This window comes from Chaetodon trifascialis, chromosome 16, assembly GCF_039877785.1.
Source record: "Chaetodon trifascialis isolate fChaTrf1 chromosome 16, fChaTrf1.hap1, whole genome shotgun sequence".
Taxonomy (NCBI): domain Eukaryota; kingdom Metazoa; phylum Chordata; class Actinopteri; order Chaetodontiformes; family Chaetodontidae; genus Chaetodon; species Chaetodon trifascialis.
In genome coordinates this window covers 13,337,339-13,358,912 of record NC_092071.1, presented here as the reverse complement: position 1 = coordinate 13,358,912, position 21,574 = coordinate 13,337,339, and the positions used below count along the sequence as shown (strand labels likewise).

General features: G+C 41.9%; 2 protein-coding genes across 5 annotated transcripts; one reads left to right on the top strand and one right to left on the bottom strand.

Annotated features, from left to right (window-relative positions):
- Positions 1–1,573: 1,573 nt before the first annotated feature.
- On the bottom strand, positions 1,574–6,352 carry angptl5 (angiopoietin-like 5). The gene is made up of 8 exons (XM_070983188.1): positions 6,106–6,352; positions 5,022–5,193; positions 4,814–4,917; positions 4,631–4,724; positions 3,582–3,685; positions 3,393–3,513; positions 2,518–2,703; positions 1,574–2,391 (listed from the first exon to the last, which is right to left on the bottom strand). The coding sequence occupies exons 1-8, from the start codon at positions 6,160–6,162 to the stop codon at positions 2,072–2,074; spliced, it is 1,158 nt and encodes a 385-aa protein (XP_070839289.1). The 5' UTR covers positions 6,163–6,352; the 3' UTR covers positions 1,574–2,071.
- Positions 6,353–10,623: 4,271 nt separating this feature from the next.
- LOC139345179 (transcriptional coactivator YAP1-like) lies at positions 10,624–20,727 on the top strand. 4 transcript variants are annotated; one of them, XM_070983706.1, is made up of 9 exons: positions 10,624–10,854; positions 11,183–11,414; positions 13,042–13,241; positions 14,035–14,192; positions 15,728–15,829; positions 16,053–16,159; positions 16,333–16,451; positions 16,682–16,782; positions 17,170–20,727. In XM_070983706.1, the coding sequence occupies exons 2-9, from the start codon at positions 11,211–11,213 to the stop codon at positions 17,349–17,351; spliced, it is 1,173 nt and encodes a 390-aa protein (XP_070839807.1). In that variant the 5' UTR covers positions 10,624–10,854; positions 11,183–11,210; the 3' UTR covers positions 17,352–20,727. The 4 variants fall into 4 exon arrangements, with proteins under 4 accessions (XP_070839807.1, XP_070839809.1, XP_070839806.1 ...); XM_070983705.1 differs by lacking the exon at positions 10,624–10,854 and adding an exon at positions 10,877–11,035; XM_070983708.1 differs by lacking the exon at positions 15,728–15,829.
- Positions 20,728–21,574: the final 847 nt, after the last annotated feature.

The following is a 21,574-nucleotide window of genomic DNA, read 5'->3' as shown; positions in this document are numbered from 1 at the left end:
CAGTAGCGTTAAAACACACACACACACACACACACACACACACACACACACACACACACACACACACACACACACACACACACACACACACACACACACACACACACTTACTCTGTGGCAGCAGCTCTGTCTGTGGGGAGTTGGCTTGGGAACCAGAGGGTCCAAGTCCAGCACAGATCAGTCAGTACAGAGTGTGGACTGGTGGCTGGGGAGGTCACATTTCACCTCCTGGGTCAGCCAAAGTGCCCTTGAGACAGACACTGAGACCTGAATGCTCGGCACGTCTGGCTATGTGGCTGCGGCTCACTCCATCACTCCAAACATTAATACATGTGCATAAGTCCTGTATGTGCAGGTGTGTATATCAGAACTGTGTGTAAAATAACATTTATTGCATTAAGAAAATACGCCTTCTTCTTTTCCTTCTTTTAAGATGTGATTATAGACAAAGATTTCTTCATAAATTTCAAGGTTTTTGCAGATTAAACAAGGCAACACTTCATAACGTTCAAAATCACCTCGCCTAACCACAACAAAAATTTTCAGGAAAATTTACACAGTCCTATGAGAGCCCCCTAGAGGCTCCAGTGTTCATTACAGCCACAGCATGAAATTGTTGGATAGAACAAATAACAGACTGGTGATTTGGCTGTTTGTAAAGCAAAAATGTAATGTTTATCCAGAGGGTGGTGCCAGAGGAAAAGCCATTAAAAGCTAAAGAATTCATCCTCTGGAGAGCTTGAATGGAAGTGGGAAAATTCATGGATACTTTGATCATTGTAGTGTACAAAGAGGACTTTTTAGTATGGCACTGGAGGAAGGTCACCAGTTTCCATCTTTCTTTTCTTCTGACCTGTCCCTGCAGCCTCTCTGTGCTGAGCTGAGTGTCTCGTTGCTACACTTGCTCAGTCTTCACATCATAACAGGTCTGTCCATGAGCTATCAGATTGGAGTTTGTAGGACCCCACAACACTACCAGGACGGGGCTGTCCTTCTGCGATTTCGGCCTGTGTTTCAATGCTCTCTGGTTGGCTATTTGTGCCCAAAGCCTGCAATTCTGCAGACGTTGCTCAAGGGAATAATCCACATTGCATAACGCTGTGACGTTAAAACAGCTGTGATGGTGGAATAGATTTTTTTCCACAGCAGACATTTTAACTGGTCACAGGAGAAATACCACAGGTGTTACTAATAACACTAAAACCGGCTTGGTTGTATTCACGTGTCCCAGTAAGCCATGACAGTGAGCCAACATGCACAAAAGGAGCTGAACCAGGAACTGAAGCCAGAGGTGGTGTGAGATGTGAAGGAGCAGCTGGTTGTGCTGAGGTTCATTTCAGACTCGCTCATTTAAGGCATCTTATAGTCTATACATGCCACATCTGGCACCATCACCCTGAGGAGCCATTTGTCCTGGAAACATCTGATGGAGTGTGAGAAGTGTGGGAGGCTCCTTCACTCCAGCTCTCTGTGATATCGTTGACGCAGACAACTCTGTAAAGAAGCTGTGACTGATTATCCTTGTATTTCAGAGTTTGATGCTTGTTAGTCAATTGAAAGAAAGTTAATCTATTTAAACTGTTTTAATAATCGATTAATCATCACCTTTAAGCAACAAGGCAACAGCAAGCAACACAACTGATAAAACTGCTTTATTACATCTTGAGGTTGATTTTTGTAGATTTGTCCATAGTTTATTTTGTAAAACTGCAGCGTAACAAATGTCTGCAGGGACTGCAATTGAGGGATGCTTGAGGAGCAAGTTTGCTCATTCATTGACTCAGTGTTTATTTTTTGCTACTCCTCGTATGATTTTGGTTTTGTCGTGTTTTTGTAATTGACTGCATTATAATTTCATGTTGATTTGTACCTTAGAGTCAAAGCAGAGTCACCTTAAAGGAATCTTTACAGAGCAGATATGTGTTTACTGTGAGGTGAAACAATGAAAATGAGACATCCTGTCACCCTTCCATCCTGTTTTATTAAAACAGGCTGTACAAAGATGCAGTGCAAATTTTACACTATGTCTTCCTTTCTCCTCTGTTTCTCCCCCTGCATCTCCTCCTCTCTGTCAGTTATTGGTTGCAATCCTCCTGATTTTCATCGTGACAGATTTGATGGTGTGTGGGACCCCATTTTGTCTCCAGGTGTCCCACAGGATGTGCATCCTCTGCCCCTGGTTCTGCTCGGCATCTTCAGGGGAGCCGTTGAGGTTTGCCAGGCCACACTGGTTGAACCACCATCCTGTCTGGTTGTGCTGAGCGCTGCAGCTCTCCACCGTGCGGTTGTTGATGGAGCAGAAAGGATTGCAGCCGTCGTTGTCCACATCTGAGGCGCTGAATGGAGCCGTGTCCTGGTTCTGCTCCTGCTCGTAGCCACGAAATGCGTCACCTGCACAAAAAAAAAAAAAACACGTACAAAAATGCAAAAGCATGTAGGTGTGTCTTATTTTGAGTTTGCAATGTAAGGGGAAAAAAGCACAACATTTTGTATAGGTTTTGATTTATGAAGTCTTACCTGCGCTGCCTGCATATCTGCCCAGGTGTATACCGAAGAATTGGGTTTCACTGTCCAGACGGAAATCATCGTATGATGCATAGGAGGTGACGTCATCACTGGAAACCAGCGCCATGTGAAGCTGGAACCGTGTATCTTTCTGGTTCACTATATAAAATACCTTCTTCAGACCCAGCCAGTGTTCTCCTACACACACACACACACACACACACACACACACACACACACACACACACACACACACACACACACACACAGAGGCACACACAAAGAGAGAGACTGTGCCATCGCTATAATCATCAATGATCAGAACATTTGTAGGGTTTCTCCAAAGTGAGACAGTAGTAAAGTGCATCTTAGATTAGATTAAAAAGTCTAAAACACTCAATGAGTCTGTGTGATAGTGGATTTTTTAGGTCAATGTGAGAGTTTAAAAAAAATCCAATATATAAAATATATCATTCAATATTTATTTTTACGTAAGGACATAACATGAACAAGCTTGTTTTTTGTCTTTGTTGTTGTTTTTTGTAAATGTGACTGAGATACTTGCGACACGATAAGCAAAACCTTAATAACCTTAACCTTAGATGTTGAAACATGTAATCAGCATTATAAAACTTTGAGAAGTTGCACTTAGTATGCAGTAGATCCATCAAAAGTAGGACTATTTATAAGCACATTATACGACAGTAATAAAAACCAATCAAAACACCCTATTAGTGGAAATCTTAAGGCTACAGCATATAGTGATATTTTAGCTAATGATGAGCCTCCAATTTTGTGGCAGATGTTTTCACCTAAACATTAGGTGTTGTTCTTAACACATCAACCTTTCCCTGATGTTGGTTACTGTATAAGCAACTTCATACAACCTGCCAGGTGTCCAAAGCCATCAGCATAATCAGCCCAGGGTCGTTTGAAGTCAGTCAGCCCATCAGTCCTCCGCTGCATCACCGTCCATCCGCCACCCATGTAGTCCATCTCACAGAAAACCTGCAGGACATGTTGAGCGTTGAGTGGTGAGCGATGCTTGAGTGACACGCTGTGGATTATTGATGTACCTCAAATGAAGAGTCGGTGTTGTCTGGGTGGATGATGTAAATACCGCTGGGGATCTTGGGGACGACGGACATGAGATTGTCCTTGATGTCACTGCAGTCCCGTCCTTATCAAAGCAAACACTCTCTTTTGTAATCAGGAAGAAAATGGACGTTCACTGAAGCAGCTACTGTTTAGTAATCACTGATAACAAAGGAATGACTCCACATGTCTAAAGTGTAATGTTTTATCCGTCTGCCCACTGACAGTTAAACAACAGTATTTCACCGGTAGAACAAATATTCCTGCAGGCTTAAAAAAAGACCAAAACCCCTTTAGTTACATATGTCAGTGGATGTGGTAAACTGATTACCTCAGGATGTATTCTGTATTTTGTAACACATTTTACATCACTGTCCTGTGAAAACTATGTATCTCCATATTTGGTGATTTAATCATTCAGACATACCCAACGATGAAATGCTCCATTATGGGTTGAGAATTTTCTCCTACTTTTCAAGCTAATAATAAACCTTCACAATCCATCTCAACAACACCTTTTTGTGTTCTCATTGACATTTTGGCGGTACAGACAGGTGACAATTCACAAGTCGTTTTATTATCTCAGCTTTGGGATCAGAGCCTAAAACTACAATAGAAAGACTGTGTTATAAACTTTAGCATTATGGCTGACTTGCAGGATCAAGTGTTTTGGGATCTTGACTCACACTAGGGCCTCAAAGGCAGCCTGTCTCTTGCAGGTCCCACAATGTTATGGAAGTGGAATACTAACCTGCTGGAGTATCTGTTTTAAAAAGAATTATCAAAACTGATTAAGCAGAGGTCAAGATATCCTTAATCCTCAGAGTGAAACCCTCTCTGTCTGGTGAACAGGCTTTCATTGTAAAATTGAAGTCACAAGGCCAGTGAGAGATAACCCTAGTGACATCAACAGGATTATTTTGGTAGGACTCCTCATGATGTGTAAACTGATATTTTTATGTAAATTTGGTGGAATTTGTCACTCATATGTGTGGATGTTGTGTCATTGTGTGTGTTGTCTGTGAGTTACCGTGGGACTGCACAGGTTTAATGGAGTACATCTCAGTGTTGCTTCTCTGAACTTCAGAGCTGAGCGTCTGCACCCTGGTCATCAGCTCTGTGACCTGACAACATGACACTACTGTAACACACAGCCAGCCAATCAGACGCTTAGAAACTCTGTTACTAAGAGAGAAAGAGAGGAGTGCTTCACCTGACTGCTGAGGATGTCCAGGGCTCTCTGCTGCTCCTCCATCACATCTCTAATCAGCTTCCGGGTGCTGCGTCCAAACGCCAACAGAGACTGCTGCAACTGGCCTACACACACACACACACACACACACACACACACACATTCTGAACAACAGATGATGGTGATGATAGAGGTACCGATGACACTAGGAAAGAGGAAGAAATATTACCACAGATTGAATGCTTCTCATCCCGTAGCAGCTTGGCAGTGATATCACACGGGATGGAGCACGTGTCCCGACCTTTGACCCCTGCTGGAGACTTCTGGTCTTTGACAGGAGCATCAGAAAAGTCCTCATTGACTATTTCTGAATGGTTCAAGTGTGCGCTGTTTCCTGTGTCCTGGCAATCAAGAGAGCGAGAGAGGTCTGCAGTGAGAGTTTAATCCACAGGTGGACGTTTGCAGTCACGTCATGTGTTATGCGTTACTAGCCTGGGTTGTCTGACTTCAGGTACTTCATAGAGCAAGACAGAAAGTCCTGGCCAGCTTCTGTATCTGACTCTGACCTTTCTACCAAAGGGTGGATACATGAAAAGAATTCAGCTTCATCTGGATCAACAAAATATTCGTTCAGTTGGCTACAAACCTGCAGTGTGACTGCAATATCCTGTCTTTAAATCCTGCAAGCATTTGTAACCAGTGGTGGATGCACCTTTAGTTAAGTACTGTGCTTATGTACAGTGTTGAGGTACTTTACCTCAATATTAGCCTCAATGTTGTGCTTTCGACTCCACTACATTTATCTGACACATATAGTTACTAATTATTTTGTATATTTTGCAGATTATTTAATGCAATGCATAACATTACTTCATTGTTTTTTGTAAATACATGGTTATTCTGAATTTGCTGATTCTGAAATTGCTTTTACATATAAATTTAAGTATGTTTTTGCGTGTAGGACTTTTATTTCATGTCGTATTTTTGCATTGAGGATCTGAACACATTAATACTGAAATAACTGATAAAAGAAAAGAAAATTCATGATCTACCCATGATGCCTAACTCGACACCATTGATCTCTTTGATTGAATCAGCATTTCTTAGGTCAATAGTCATCTGCAAAAAAAAAAAAAAAAAAAGAACGATGCAGCTGTTTGTTATTTTTCCTTTCATATCATGCAGCTCCCTGACAACAAGCCCACTCAAAGCCTCATATTTTCCAACCCCACACAGTAATCTCTGATAGACGTTTGCGTGACAAGACAGATGACTAAAGCTGAAAACACTCATGACATGCATATCATACATACTGTGGAGGAAAGCAGATGAGGCAAAAGCAGCAGGAGGACAGATGTTGTCCACATCATGTCAGAGCCGTCTGACTATTTCCTCCAGGAGCGAATGGGACTGAACTCAGTCCACTGCGTCACCAGCAGGCACTCCTTCATTTACGCTTTATTTTTCCACCGACTCTGCTCTTTTCCCTCACACGTCCATCCCTCTTCCCTTCACCAAGTCTGCATCTGCTCCTTCCTCTCACTTGTCAAACTTTCTCCTGCCTCCACCTCCATCTGTCACTCCCACCTTTTCTTGTAAATTCCCATGACAACATCCCCTGTAAGAGGAGGTTGAATTTGTTTAAAGGGCTGGTGATAAAAGTCTGGATATGTTTCTGACAAGTAGCTGAGTGTGCTGATTCCAGGTTTGTGGTAAAGAGTGATTACCTTCCCCCTCAGTGTGTCTATTACCAGGCATTGTTATTTTACAGGTTATATCCTGCCACCAGCATGAGAAACAGATGTGTGGAGGGAAATGGGCAGCTTGTTTTAATGTAGGAACACTCTCTGTCTGCTGGTGTCTTTGCATGGGAGCTCCAGCTGAAGGTAGGGGGCCATGATGGCAGGGTGTCTCCGCTCCTTGTGCTCATATTCCCCCCTCTGCTTCTCAGTCTCCCTCTCTCTGACCACTGACTCATACATCTGAAAACAGCCTCCCACAGGGTCAGACCAATTACTCCTGTTAATTGGGCAGTCAAGCAGTGAGGAAAGTGAAAAGCGATAAAGGGCAACAGCACATTCCAGTTGGGGTCCAGCTGGAGCCAACCGGCCTGTCGATTCTGTGGAAAACTTTGCTGCGAGAGCCAAAGAAAAGATTTGCTGTTGTTCTGGACTTGAGTGCATTTACAGCCATGGTCAGTGAGAGGAATGTGGAAAGCCTGGTGCCGCAGCCCTGGGGGCCCCCCACATCTGTCCCATGTTACATACCCTTGTAAAGCAGTGCATGTGAATGACACATTATATCTACTGGGCAAGATAATTAGAACATGCAGACAGGATGGTGTGGTATCCGTTTAGCATACGCTCTTCTTGTGTCCTTGTGAAGATATGACACATTAAAAGCTGTTTAGTGGTTAAAAGGAAGAGTCTGACATGACACTTTTTTGCTTTAAAGCTCACGAATTAACACACCACAACTTGTCTGTTTAATCTTACGTGTAAAAACATGTTGTGGTTTTCAAAGGTTACGCTCCAGACTATTTCATGGCTAAGAAACAATGACTTCCTGTCATCCTTGGACAGAGCCAAGCTATCTGTTCCCTCCGTTCCTAGTCTCTATGCTAAGCTAAGCTAACCAGCTGTTGGCTGTAGCTTCATATTATTCAAACAAATATGAGAGCGGCAATGGAAGCAAATAAGCATGTTTTCCAAAATGTTAAAGGATGAAGCAGTGAGCCTGGCTCTGTCTGAAGGTAACAAACTGTACCTACACACACCTTTAAAGCTCACCAGTTAACACGTTGTATCTGGTTTGTTCCAGCATGTAACTCCCCATAAAGCCCTAACTTGTTGCTTTTACTTGTTGCTTTTGTAAGTGTCAGGGATGAAGCAGCAGCCCACAGGATGCAGGGTTTGGGTTTCAAATACGTGGCTTTTTATCAACCGAATAAATGAAGTAAATTGGGCATAAAATTCTAATGCAAAATCAAACTATGTTGTTGTAAAGTTGCCTGAGGCTGAAACCTAAATTAGTAAAAAGGTCACTTTTCAGTTCGTCCTTTCCTTTGTCACTCAGTGTTTTTGTCTTGGCTTTGACGTCCTCTCTCTCCAGAGTTCAGTCTTGAGCTGCTAATTAATGAACACTCGAGTATGAAATGATTTGTCTGAATAAATTAGACCGATTGTTCATTCTAGCTGCTTTGTTTGTGGTGTGAATGGGCCCCTGAGAAGTCGTGTGCTCTGGTTTTTCCCTCTGATTTGGCAGTGAAAGGGAACTGATTAAAAACACAGTGTGGGGATGATTGTCTTCAGAAAGAAAATCCTGCAAGTGAAAGTCATGAAGAACAAAGTCCAGTGCAGCTGTTAAGGTAGGACAGTGCCATCTACTGCAGCTTACATTGCATTACATTACAGTCATGCTTTTGTTGACCTTTTGCCTGTTGCCATTGAGCATTTCAAATTTCAACACACAGAAAAAAACGATAATTTCAATTGACGATGGCACGACCTCATATACATAAAAACATCTCACAGTGTTATATTTCAGTAAGACTGTCAATGTGTAACACAAATAGCACTGATGCTGATGCACAAGGAGTTGTAGTAGGTGTCATTTTGTTGCACAGAATAACACAATGAAATGAGAGTTTAAACTCAAAATAACATTATAGGTAAATGAAATTAATCTGAATGTACAGTGCTGCTGAAAGGGGGGCTAATACAAAATTAGCCACAGTGACAAGAGCTTGAGCAGCTACAGACACACACACGTGCTGTATACTGTATATTAATCACAAGGAAAACAACAGAAGTGGCACAAAACTGAAGGCCTGAGGGGATTTAATAAATGATACTTGATTGATAATAAATAGCATAGTAATCACAGAATATGTACTGTGTAACAGTTACAGGCGGAGAGTTCGAGGCAGCAACAAGTGTATAGCGTAAAATGTAAACTTTGGAGCAGGGGGCTGCTGGAAATCTCTGCTGCCCTTTCACCTTCAGCTTACGCAGCTCTGTCATGGATGCAGGTGGGAAGTAGTACCAGAGCTGTTACACTCTGGTAAATGCATGCATGTTTTGATCAACACAGTTTCAGAAACAATTCAAATTCAAAAGAAACACATCAAATGAGAATGAAAAAACACATTCTGACATTGGGAAGAAAACTCTTTTCTAACTGGTTGAACATCTAACACAGAATAACGTCAGATAAGGTTAAAGGTGCAGCATTTATCGCTAAAAGTTAGCGCATGAGCTTCAGCAGTGTCAAGCAAAACTTAGGTTAGAAAATTTTAGAAAGACCCTGGGGAGGCATAGAAATCATTACAGTTACTACATGAAAGAATAAATGTGGAATTAACCAGTAAACATCATAAAAAATAATCTGTAATTTTAACCCCTGACAGCCAGTTTTCCCCATATATTTCCCTTTAAGCAGCTTTCAGTTTGCTACAAAAAAACCCCTCTTCTTCTTCGCTGTCTGACAGCATATTAGATTAGATGAAACTGGATTACATTTGATGTCATTGCACACAGTAAGTATCGAAGCAAAGGAATGCCATTTAGCATCTACAGTAACTAGATGCAAACAGCAGCACATGTAGAGAAATAAAGTAGAAAGATAACCAAATGCTAACAACAGACCTATGGGGTAGAGATAGTAAGAACAGATGTTACTGTGAGATATATAAAATAGGCAAAACAATACACAAAATGCACAGAACAAATGAACACTGTATGTATTTATTCTGTCTCATCCCAACTCTGCATTGAGGCTTTATGATATTTGCACTGAGCAAAATATTCAAACCCAAGGCAGCATGTTTGATTTGGTGTCACCATTCATTCATGGACATACTAAACATGTAATGTTGCATCATTTTGTACACATTTTTCCAAAATTCAACCTGACATATGTGGTATGTCTGAAAACATTAGATAGGCGGCTGAAATGATGTTCTGTGTCCCTTTAAAAATGACCAATTCCACCAATTACTTCCTTAATAATGAACCGCTGCGTTGTCTATAATTCCTTTTTGAGTTAATATCTTTATCGAAATCCATCCATTTGTAAAACATTGTACTTTTATCATCTGATTAAATATCCATTCTTTCTTTTTTTTAATAACCATTTGTAAGACTCTCCATGTCCACTATGTCCTAGATTAACTGTAGTGGATCCAAATGACCAAATCATTGAATGACTCACTGAATGCACAGTGGATAATAACGCCAGACATTTTTTTTTTTTTCTTGAATTCAATGTGTCGGCCAGCTGAGCTCCAGCTGGCCGTGCGCATGTCTTCCACCAGAGGGCAGGACGCTGCGGCTGCGCCTGCACGGACAAACAGGCTCCGGCTGGGTTGGCCTCATCAGGGGCGGATGTTTTCTCAGTGCAACTTCCCAATCTCCCCCCCAACCCCTCCCAGCCCCCCCACCCCCCCAAAAAAACCCCAGACCAGGCCCAGCATCAGAAAAAAGAGACTCATTTCTCCTCTCCGGTTGAGTGTTGTCACCTCTGTCTACACTTGGCCGCATGCCTCCTTTTCCTCCACCAGGAGAAAACCACAACATCTGAAAACCTCACAGAGGAGAATTAAAGCAAAGATTGCCTCTTGACTGTAATTTCCTCCTCACTCGCAGGCCCGTGTCTGATGCATTTGAGGGGATGTCAACAAAGCATGACGGCGCTACTTGTTTTGGAAGTCTGGCGTTGATGGTTTATGTCTGTGCTTGGAGTGAAATATTTCCCCTTGCAACTGCGGCAGCTTTAAACCCTGCAACCCCGCCCCTCAGCACTATCACATGAATCTGGACTGAGCAGTGGATGTGAAAAAAGTTTGGAGGTCTCGCCGAAATCACTTTTCTCCAACTGCTTTCACATGTGTGTGTGTTTTTTCCTCACTGGAGGAGGCTTTTTGGTTGAAGGTCTGCATCGGAAATCAGCGTCGGAGTGCGTGTTTTCCCGGCTGTGATTTCTCCAGTTTTTTTTCCCCCTGCAGGAATACACAGAGAGAGAGAGAGGGAGAGAGAGGGGGGAAACGGTCTGGCTGCTTGAAGGTATGTGGGAGGCATGTAACGTGTTGTGCGCCGCTCGGATTGATTTGTGCCAGCGATCCGCGCTTTAACTCGCTCTCCTTCGACTTCTTTAGCCGAAGATGGCTTTTCTTTCCACAGCCGATTGACTTCCGAGATGTTACAGCTTCAAATAGACACACAAGGACACAAAAGTTCAAATGGGGTGTGTGTGTGTGTGTGTGTGAGGGGGGAGGGGGGCAATAAGTGTAAACAAATCCGATCATATCTCCAGCGCTCAGACGCATCTAGTCTTAACGGACCCGGCCTTTATTCTCTTGTTTGTTTGTGTGATTGAACTTTTTTTCGACAGATTTGTTGCGACACCAAACTTTGGCGACATGGACGCGCACCGCGGCGCGCCTCCGGCCGGGCAGCAGATCGTGCACGTCCGCGGGGACTCGCAGACGGAGCTGGAGGCCCTGTTCAGCGCGGTGATGAACCCCAGCAAGGCGGCCCGACAGCCGGCCTCTTTGCCCATGAGGATGAGGAAGCTGCCGGACTCCTTCTTCAGGCAGCCGGATTCCCGAGGCCACTCCAGACAAGTACTGCTACCCGCTGCTGGTTCACAGAGCAGACAGACCACAGCAGCCCTGCAACACACCAGAATCCAGCACTGCCTGATGGGCTGCAAACATGTTTCTGTCACACGGAGAAACATTCAGTCCAATGAAACAATCTGGAAATCTAACAATAGTTAATAAGAAGTGAATGAAAACAGTGTTGATTAAGGCTTAAACTAACATTCATCCTTTTCATCACTGATGAATCTGCTGATTGGTTTCTTGATTAAGTAATTATTATCTCTGTGAATGGCAGAAAATAGTGCCCATCACACTTCCCCACAGCCCGAGGTCTTCACAGTTCTTGTTTTATTCAATCAACAGTCCAAAAGACGTTGAATTTAATTGTATTTATTATTATTTATCGTGTGTGACACTGAAAAGCATCAAATCCACACACGTGAGAACCAGCAAATGTTTTAACATTTATACTTGAAAAAGTAAAAAATGATCTGATAATTGAAATAGTTGTTAACAGGTGACAGTTGAACAGGATTTGCTGCTTTATGTTATTGTCAGCTGAGTGTGTTTGTGTGTCAGAACAGGCACTTTGAAGAGTCTGCCTCTGGCTTGGGGAAACTTGGGGATGTTGTGTTGGAGATTTTTTTCTGACATTTTAGAGACAAGGCAACCAAATTTTGATATAATCAATAGTTGCAGCTCTCATATGTCTGTCCTCAGTGAACATCATAATATCCACAAAGGTTGGATCAGTTGCAGGGCTGCTTAACATTTCTCTGGTCACAGACTGTGGGGGTTTCTGCCAATTCTGTTCATTTGTTGAGACTATAAAATACGTTGCAGATGTTCTGACGAGGGTCTGCTTTGGAACACTGTTACTCTGCTGTGATACCTGTGTGTCTAAGACTTCCCTTCTTTCCACAGTAAACAGTAGTAGCTGCTTTTGTCATCGTGATGCATTTTTTTCGCTGCTGAAATTGCAAACATATTGATGGAAACATCTTAAAAATGATGAGGAAGAGGAGGAGCAGTCTTAAACTGACTCTGACTGAGAGACTTTCTGGGAGATTTGCTTTCACACGTCAAAGGCTTTAGAAGTGAGACTTTCTGATATTTTGTCCAACTCCTGTGTGCGTTTAACCCTACAGATCAAGAGTTTTCCCCCAGAAACCCACTCTTTGGAGATTATAATCTTGAATTTGCAAAAAATTGGATGGAGTTTGAGTATAGATACAATGTTAAAGCCACAGTGAGAGGAATTTATCACGCATTTGCTGATTTAGAAAGCAGTCGTTTCATCACTAAGTCGCCTCTCTGATCACTTAAATGTCATATTTCATGACCAGCAAACACGTCTTGAGTCTCATCTCTTTGATTTATAGATGTGCCTCAAACATTAGAATTGCTGAAATTTGTTGAACTCAGTCAACACTCTTAAATCATGCTGACAGTGTTAAAGCACCTGCAGTGGAAACTCCTCAGCAGAAGTAATAAAACCAACTTTTAAAGTAACGCCGCCAGTTTCGCTGTTCTTCCACTAAGCCTTTGTGTTTGTCACTCTGGTTTCCATCCAAGCCTTTTCTTCCTGCTGGTTTTTGTTTCTGGTTGCTCGCCGTGTTAGTCGTTAACCCTGCTTGTTTCTCGTCAGGCCAGTTCGGATGGAGGTGTGTGCGGCTCCCTCACTCCTCATCACGTTCGTGCCCATTCCTCCCCAGCCTCCCTCCCAGTCAACTCCCTCTCCACTCAAGCAGCAGATGTAGCAGCGGCGCCGATCATACCTGACGACATGCCACTCCCACACGGTTGGGAAATGGCCAAAACGCCTACTGGCCAACGTTACTTCCTCAAGTAAGGTTTGACTTGTGCTTATCGATGTGTTTGATCTGTCACACTGCAGGTTACTTGAAGGGTTTCTGTTCAGGAAGGCCCATCTTGTTCTAACATCTACATTGGCTCTCATTGTACTCCCTACAATTTCCCAGAGTTCAATGTGATTCCTTCAAATTTCTTGTTTTGTCTGACTGATTGTCCTGAAATCAACAAAGGTTCAATTAACAGTCATGTAAAACAGACAAAAGGAGCAAATCCTCACATTTTAGAAGCTAGAATCAACAGATTTTTGCATTTTTTGCTTGGAAAATGAATATTGTTGACCAATTCTATCTAGATCATCAAACCAATTAATCAACCAGTGACTGCACCTATTTTATATGCACTAGGTGTAGTTTCAGTCATTTTTTTTAATGGAGTACTGTTGTATTAAAGTAAGTAGAGGAAAATACTCCTGGGTATTGTGTTAGAGAAAGAATAAAAAGTAAAGGGAGACATGCAGCCATGCAAATAAAACCAGCACTTGAACTAATCAGTTGCATGCAAACAGAAAATGTTCCAACTAGTTTTGCAACCAGTTTGGTTTCAGCCAGTTTCATTCACGGGAGCACATGGCCTGACAGCTCACACTCCTGTCAGAAGCCACCGTAGCACAAGCAGTCACATTTGTCTGCATGTGTGTGGATGTGTGTGCACATCTGGTCGTACAGGTAAAGCAGGTCCGAGGCAAAACGTGCCTCGCTCTTCTTATCCATCAGGTTGAAGTGGTGTAACAGATACAGATACGTTTAGACTTGTCGTGTGTTTGCAGTCACCTGGATAAGACAACCACTTGGCACGACCCCCGACTCTCGCAGCTTCAGTCGGCTGCAGCTCAGCAGCATCCTATCCCTGGCGCTCCGGTCCACGCCCACTCCCTCAGCAACCCAGCACCCACTACGCAACAACCAAACATCAATCCAGAGACAGGTATCACTCTCGCTCCCCTGAACCAACCCCCATCACAAAAATTTCTTTTAAAGAGCACACACCTGCTTTTCATAGTTCGACTCCATCGGCAGCGGGTCAGGTCATCGCTGGGTGTGATATCTGTGGGGTTCCCTTTTGGTGTCTACATCCACAACTCTGGTGACTTTGGTGGGAGTTATCACATTTCTAGATTTAAGTCTATGCTATCACAGGAGAGAGGGGGCTCTCAGGTTTGGTATATTAAGGAGAGCGTCCCATAATAATTCAAGCACTTAATTCAGAGGTTTTCCTCATTTGGATGCAAGTTTTATTGCCTGTTGAACACTTGTTGTCTTTGACTAAATTCCTCTCACGGCCAAATTTTAAAGGGTCGGTTCACTCAAATTACAAAATAAACATTTTTTTTGACTTACACTGTGGTAATGGAGAGCTGACAAGCAGTGTGAGGGGGACAGAGATGGGGGATGATATGAAACAAAGGTCCCAGGCTGGACTTGAACAGAGGCATGTGATGATGCAATCACATGATCAGCGCCTTAAAGGATAAGTTCACAATATTTCCATGGTCGACCTTAAAACAAGAGCCAGCCACCTGTATTCATTCTTCCTGTTCATACTAGACATTAATATTTCTCTTACGAGTTTCCAATGCAAGTGATGGGAGACAGAATTATTATTGCAGAAGTATAATCTGAAGCTAATTTGATCGACTAACTTGGTCTTAACTCCTAACCTTTGAATACAGTGTTGCTCAGAACACAGGATTGTGAATTAGTTTCCCATAATTTGCGTTGGAAAGCTCACAACTTTACTGTTTTCCACAGGTGGCTGTCTTTAGCTAAAAAGCTCTAAAAACCCACTGGATGTGGTAGACATAGTGGAGATATTTCCCTCAGGAGTTGGTGGAGACCATAAACCAAGCTAAAAGAGAGTGAATATTGGACTCAGATTCACAAGTGGCCATAACATAACTCCAAATGAATGACAATGTGAATCCATGTCTCCTGAATGTGGAAAAAAGCTAACAGGTTTGCTGTAACATCTTTGTAAGGTATGTCAGTGTCATGTTTACCGCCCCCAAGTGGTCAACATATCAAATGCAGGTTCAATTGAACTGATCGGTTTTCAGAGACACTTTCCTGGTTTCTCTGGATAATCCACAAACCTTGAACAGAAAACTTTCTGAAATGTGTCCTGTGGATTGTCCAGATGTGTTTCAGTAAATTGTAATTTGGCTGAATAGACCCTTTAAGAACATTTTTAACCTTGAATCTTTTTTTTCCATTCACAAAGAGCAACATGAGCTTTGACAGGTTTGCATACTTACCTCATTTACTGTAGTGCTTTACGATCTCCTGCCCACTGCATTCAGGTCATCCAGCGATTCACCCACTAACCATCAGTTCTATTCAGAAAATCTCTGCAAACTAGAAGCTACACAGACATTAAAGGACGTGGGCCAGATTCTACTTTTTACTCTCCATGCACTCCATCCACCATTTGCCTTCTCACTGTGTACTTTCACTGCTGTTCAGGTCCACTGCCTGAAGGCTGGGAGCAGGCTGTGACTGCAGATGGAGAGGTGTACTACATCGATCACATAAATAAGACCACCGCATGGGTCGACCCGCGTCTAGGTAGCACACTATCAAATCTGTGTCTACAGAATTGACAATTCTTGTTTGTCAATGAGAAACATATTGTTCCAATGTCCACCATCACAAGTTGCTGTTTGGCAACGAAAATAAGAAAGATCGCAAAGTTTTGACAAGTTTCTGTCATTGCTGAAATGTTTGACCTCCGTGGGAAATGCTGACATAATAGTCCAAAAGTTCTTTTCTTATGAATCTTATGTTGCAGCCCAGAAGATGAACCCTGGCATCCTTGGCTTAGCACTGCAGCAAAGGCAGGAAAAGGACAGGCTCAGATGCAAACAGCAAGGCCTGCCCCCACAAATCACAGCACAGGTCAGAGGTCGAAATAAAAACGGCTTGGATGCATTTGATTATTCCTTGTGTGACGTGGTTGTATTATGCTGCATATTCATTTGAGAGACAACAGGGTTGAAATCATTGAAACAGAGTTTGAGTTTCACACAGCATTATACGAGTAGGTGTGTGTGTTTGTGTGTGTGTGGTAGGAGGCAGGAGTGAGGAACCAGATGCCTGGTGGGATGGACCACGACAGGAACACACAGACACTTGTTCCGTCTCTGGATGTCAGGATCAGAGCATCGAATCATGAACCCACACTTAATGGGTGAGTTTGTGTTTATATTATGTGTTTAGATGTTCAGAAAGTTACACAGTGTCAGATCAGTGGAAAGCTAATTTTCTTGAGCATTACAATAAGGTATAATATTACCTTGACTGAGAGGAAGTAGTTCCAGTCAAGGCTATATTGCTCCAGGAAGAAGAATTTTACATGTAATTTCCAAAAAGTGTTCCGCTGGTTCATATGAAACAATGTCAATGTGTGTTTTTGTGCAGCGCTCACTCTCGCAACGAGAGCACTGACAGTGGCCTGAGCGTCAGCAGCTTACCCCGCACGTCCGACCACATGCTGAGCTCTGCGGAACACATGGACACTGGTAATACACACACACACAACATATTCAGAAAAATAGCCACAGAGTTTCCACAGCAGCAAAGCAAAACTCCATTATAAATATATATTTTTACCTAAACCAAAGTGATGATCAACACGGTGTCCAGATCTGTTGATCTAAAGCAGGGAAGCATTTCATTTTTTAACCTTAGAGTAAATATACCATAAATGTATCCATAATGTCATGATATTGGCTCATTTAGTTGTAATACCTTCAGTTTATTCATGTATATACACACATCCTGTGGGGGGAAAAGCCTTTACAGATACTGATCCAGGTGTGGCTGTATTAAAGATCCAACGTCCCAAATGTCTCCCAGAACCTTCCACGCTGTTCAGTCATTTTTATCTTCTTTTGTGACTTCTTCAGGCGACTCTGGCGAGACCTCCTCGATGACCTTACAGGAGTCGATGCCTGTGCTGCCGATGTCTGAGGGCGAGGAGCTCATGCCCTGCATCCCCGAGGGTCTCAGTTCAGACCTTCTGATGGACATGGAGACTGTACTCTCTGGGTCGCACATGGACAGAGACAGCCTGCTCACCTGGCTATAGACACCCCCTGGCCGCTGCCCCAAATATGGTTTGCCACCAAATCTTCATAACATGACTGAGAATTCAGGAGAATTTCTGGCTTCAGAAGTGGTACAGAACAGCGTTACCGAGAGAATATGCTACTGTTGTCTGATGGATACCTAACACTACTCGCACCCTGAGGAATGAAAAAAAACAAACCCTGACTCTACAGACGGTGGTAAGCCGCTGGTATTCTCCTCTTTTCTGGGCCTGGTTTTATACAGATGCATGATGGAGCATCCATATATTAGAGACACCCCTTCCCTCTTAGTCATCAGCTTTAGATGATGCTCCCCATGTCTCTGTAAAATGCATCATGGCTAATTTTAGAACACAGATTTATTTTATTATCCCCACTTGGGTGATCCTGTTTGCAGAAAACATTTAAAAACACAGTGTCAAGTCGACGAAGTTTGTATGTAGAAGTTAGATGAAAAAAGACATGTTAGAATGACGTAAAAGTTGTTCTGAAGATATTTAACAGTAACAGAAGATATCATATCTATTTTACTTCATTTAGCTTGTGGGAGCAACATGTAGTGCGACTACCTCTAAGCAGCCTGTAATTTGTGATTTTAATGCACACAGTCGTCCGAAATGTAATGTTAAGAACTGAGAGCAAGAGATGAATCTAAGAATCGATCTTATTAACACTACACTGGCTCCCTAAAACCAAAACTGCGCTCAGAAAAAGACTCATCAAAGGTTATGGAAGCAGTGCTACACAGAGGCATCAGGGGGCCGAGGATGCACCCTTGTGGTGAGCCAGCGGAGGATGAAGAACACTAACAAGAGTCCCATTTAACTTCAGAAACGGTCAGTCAAAATACTCACAAGCCAAAAAAACTGTTAAAACTTGCAATACGTTTGAGGTTTTATGAAAATTACGTTGAGGGGGGAGAAGCTTTATCTTTGGTCACAGTGAACGCCTCATTCCTAACAAATCCAAGCCTTCACATTTAGAGAAACAAAGGCTACATGCCGGTGCCAGCATGTAGAGGTGTCGTAACTTTGGACACTAAAACAACAGTAAAGTCTGTTTTTAGGAGCGCTGGAATATACAGAGGATGTTTTCAGTAAATGAACACATGTTCAGTATAATGCAATCTAACACAATACAGGGTTTCCCCCAGGAAACCGTAACCATGACACATCAGATTAATTAAGGTCAACAGCCTAAGCAAAACCCAAACCAGATATCTGGCCTTTGCTGTGTGCTCTTTCTGCTTGAGTTTCAAGTGCTATTCTCTTAAAGTGGGTTAATTCTTTGCCTTAGCCCACCTGTGCTCTAAAACACTGCAGGAAACCTCACAGCATGTAAAATCACCTTTTTTGAAGTTACTCATATTCAGGTTTTGTTAAACCGTGTTGTAGTTTGTGTTGTTGGATTGCATTTTATTGTAAAGTGTGTCATTTTGTCCACTCCAGCATTGAACATAAGCTTCACAAATGTGGTATTTATTGGAGATTTGATTTATTGGATTGCATTATATTGTACAGTTGTAATATTATGTCTGCCCTTAGTTTACGATATGGTGCCGTCGTTGCCATCAGTGCCTGGACGTTTTCTCTACTTAGCAGAGATTTCAGTACTTTCCACTCATCAGTGCTAGTACAGCTCTCAAATCTAAATGAAAAGTGTTCAATTAATCAGTCATCAATTTTGAGATTTAACTGGTTAATTCCTTATTCCTTTTCCCCACAGAAACACATAAAACCAGCAACAGTCTCAGCCACATTTTCAAGTTTTAGCTCTACAAATCATCTACGCTTGATCCTTTTGCAGGCCATTTTTTAATTTAGCTTTTCAGATACGCTTTTCTGACCATTTCAGGCATCTGTTGTCCTCCATTAATTTCCAAAATCAATGAGCAGGCTCTTGAAACTTGCTTGAGTTGCGACATCATGCACTGTGAACAGCCTTGCATTAATATGACATGGTGATGCAATAAAAGTGCAGATTGATTAAACAGTGCATTACCACACAATGATAACACCTGATGCTCACTGTCATGAATTATTTCTTACTCTGTGAACACGCACACAGTGAGGTGCAGACCAGTGTAAGCTTCAGTGCAAGTCCATTGAAATACAAACATGTTGCACAACTTTTCTCCAGCACACCATGTTCTATTCACCAAATGTTCAGCTATCTTCCTTCATCTGCGTGATATCTGACGCAATTTCCTGTTTCCATTTGCCTGATTGATCACCCTAGATAGCATGTATAAAAACCACATTTCATCCAAAAAAACAAAAAACACATCTTCATCAAGAGAAGTATTAATGACCAGAAATACAGCCTAATATTACATTCACCTTTTCAAAACAGGAAAACACATCTTCATTTAAATCCATTGGCATGTAAGAACCTTGAATGTCCATTTTTCAATACAACCCAGCAAAATTTCTGGATTTTTCTAACCGAATTCCAAACACAGTAAACTCAAATCCCCTCTATCTCTTAATATTTATGAATGACTCATTTCAAAGTCAGTTTGCAGCTACAAATTGCACAACAGAAGGAAGTTTCAAGACCCTGCTAATAGATTTTTTTATACGTATGGACATATGTATAGAAAAAACACCGAGGCTGTGATGTAACATGTGTGTGATTTGTTGTAAATAGACTAAAACATGCAACATCAGAGATGTAATCCTTCAGAAATAATCCGGATCAGTGCCATTAAGATATCAGTTTGCATCCACTCTGTAGAGTTTTTGTTTCCTCTGTGTGTGTGTGGCTCCAGTTTTCCTCTTTGAAACAGCTGCGTACTAGCAACATACTAATTGCGAATACTCTGTTCTTGGTGTATTTTATTGTAACTGCAAGTGCTATCTGGTGCTCTAATACAGAAGGCAATCGTCAGCAAGGGGAGTTCTGTAATTCTCCATGTTTAGTTAAACTATATAATAAGTATATACTCTGTTTTTTATCTGCTGGGTTGTTTCTGCAGTGTGCTTATACTTTATCTGAATTTGAAGCTGTTAATTATTGGTGAGAGCATTTCTTCTAACCACCTTCATATATATACACACAGCACATAGATAGCTAAAGACTTTCATTCACAACAGCCCAACATAAAGAGCCAAGTCACCTAATCTTTTTCTTTTTAATTAGAGTACCACGGGCCTGAAGCGACTTACTGTTCATACACATAATGCAACACACTACCTAGCCTATTATTTATCTTAGCATGCATGACCCTTGCTGTGTATGTTACATATACTGATGTTTATTATCCCATTTACAGAGAGTTTGGAGGCAATCAGCCTTGTTTTATACCTTTTTATGCATGTGCTTTATATAAATATATTTCTTCTTACTCTCACTGTAATCATTTAAAAGGAGTTTCTGTTTTAATAAACTTTTAAATACAACTTCAAGTGGTAGTTTCTAGTTAATGTGTCTTGCGTGGATTATCAGTGGTGTGGGTGTCAAACTACACCACGATGTGTTCACCGGACAACGGGTTTCTATTGTGTTCGTGTTTCTGTTTAAACAATATGTTCATTTAACTTCAGGGGTGTCAGCTGAGTGTGGCAGGGAGTGGCACTTAGCTGAATGGAGTCCAGATTTGTGTCGTTTTTTTCGTATTGTGAATGGATAAAATCCAGGTATAATAACAGTAATATAAGGCACCCATGCATAGAGTCATTAAAACCTTTAATCTCTAATATATAATATGAAAAACATTTTTTAATATGTAAATACTTGATGAAAATGATCAACTTTAGTGTAGCATAATCATCACACAGTCAAGTGTCCTGGCATTCCTATTTCATTAAACATTTGAATGTATTGTTTCCTTGTATGCCTGTTTTGGAGCGTCCTCATTAAATACAATCCAAAAGCTCAGTGATGAAAAATTACCTGAACTTCACCCTTGAGGGGGCACGGTAGAAAATTTCTGAAAAAATTACAGGTACTTTTACACAAAAGAAGAAGTAACGGGTTGAACAAATCAGTCATCAATGAATTATGTGGGATGAGAAAAGCCCGAGGTCATGACACACATTGAGCACTGTGAGGCCTACCTGACACATCACTGCGAGGGGAGTGGTTATAACGTGGAAGTCTGGGGAAATACCACATAGGAAAGGAAGCCACTGAAGTGATGCCTTTGTGTGGCTCACAGTGTATTAAACCTCTGACTTCAACAAGGCCTCTGTGTAAGTCTTACCTTTTTATAAAATTCATT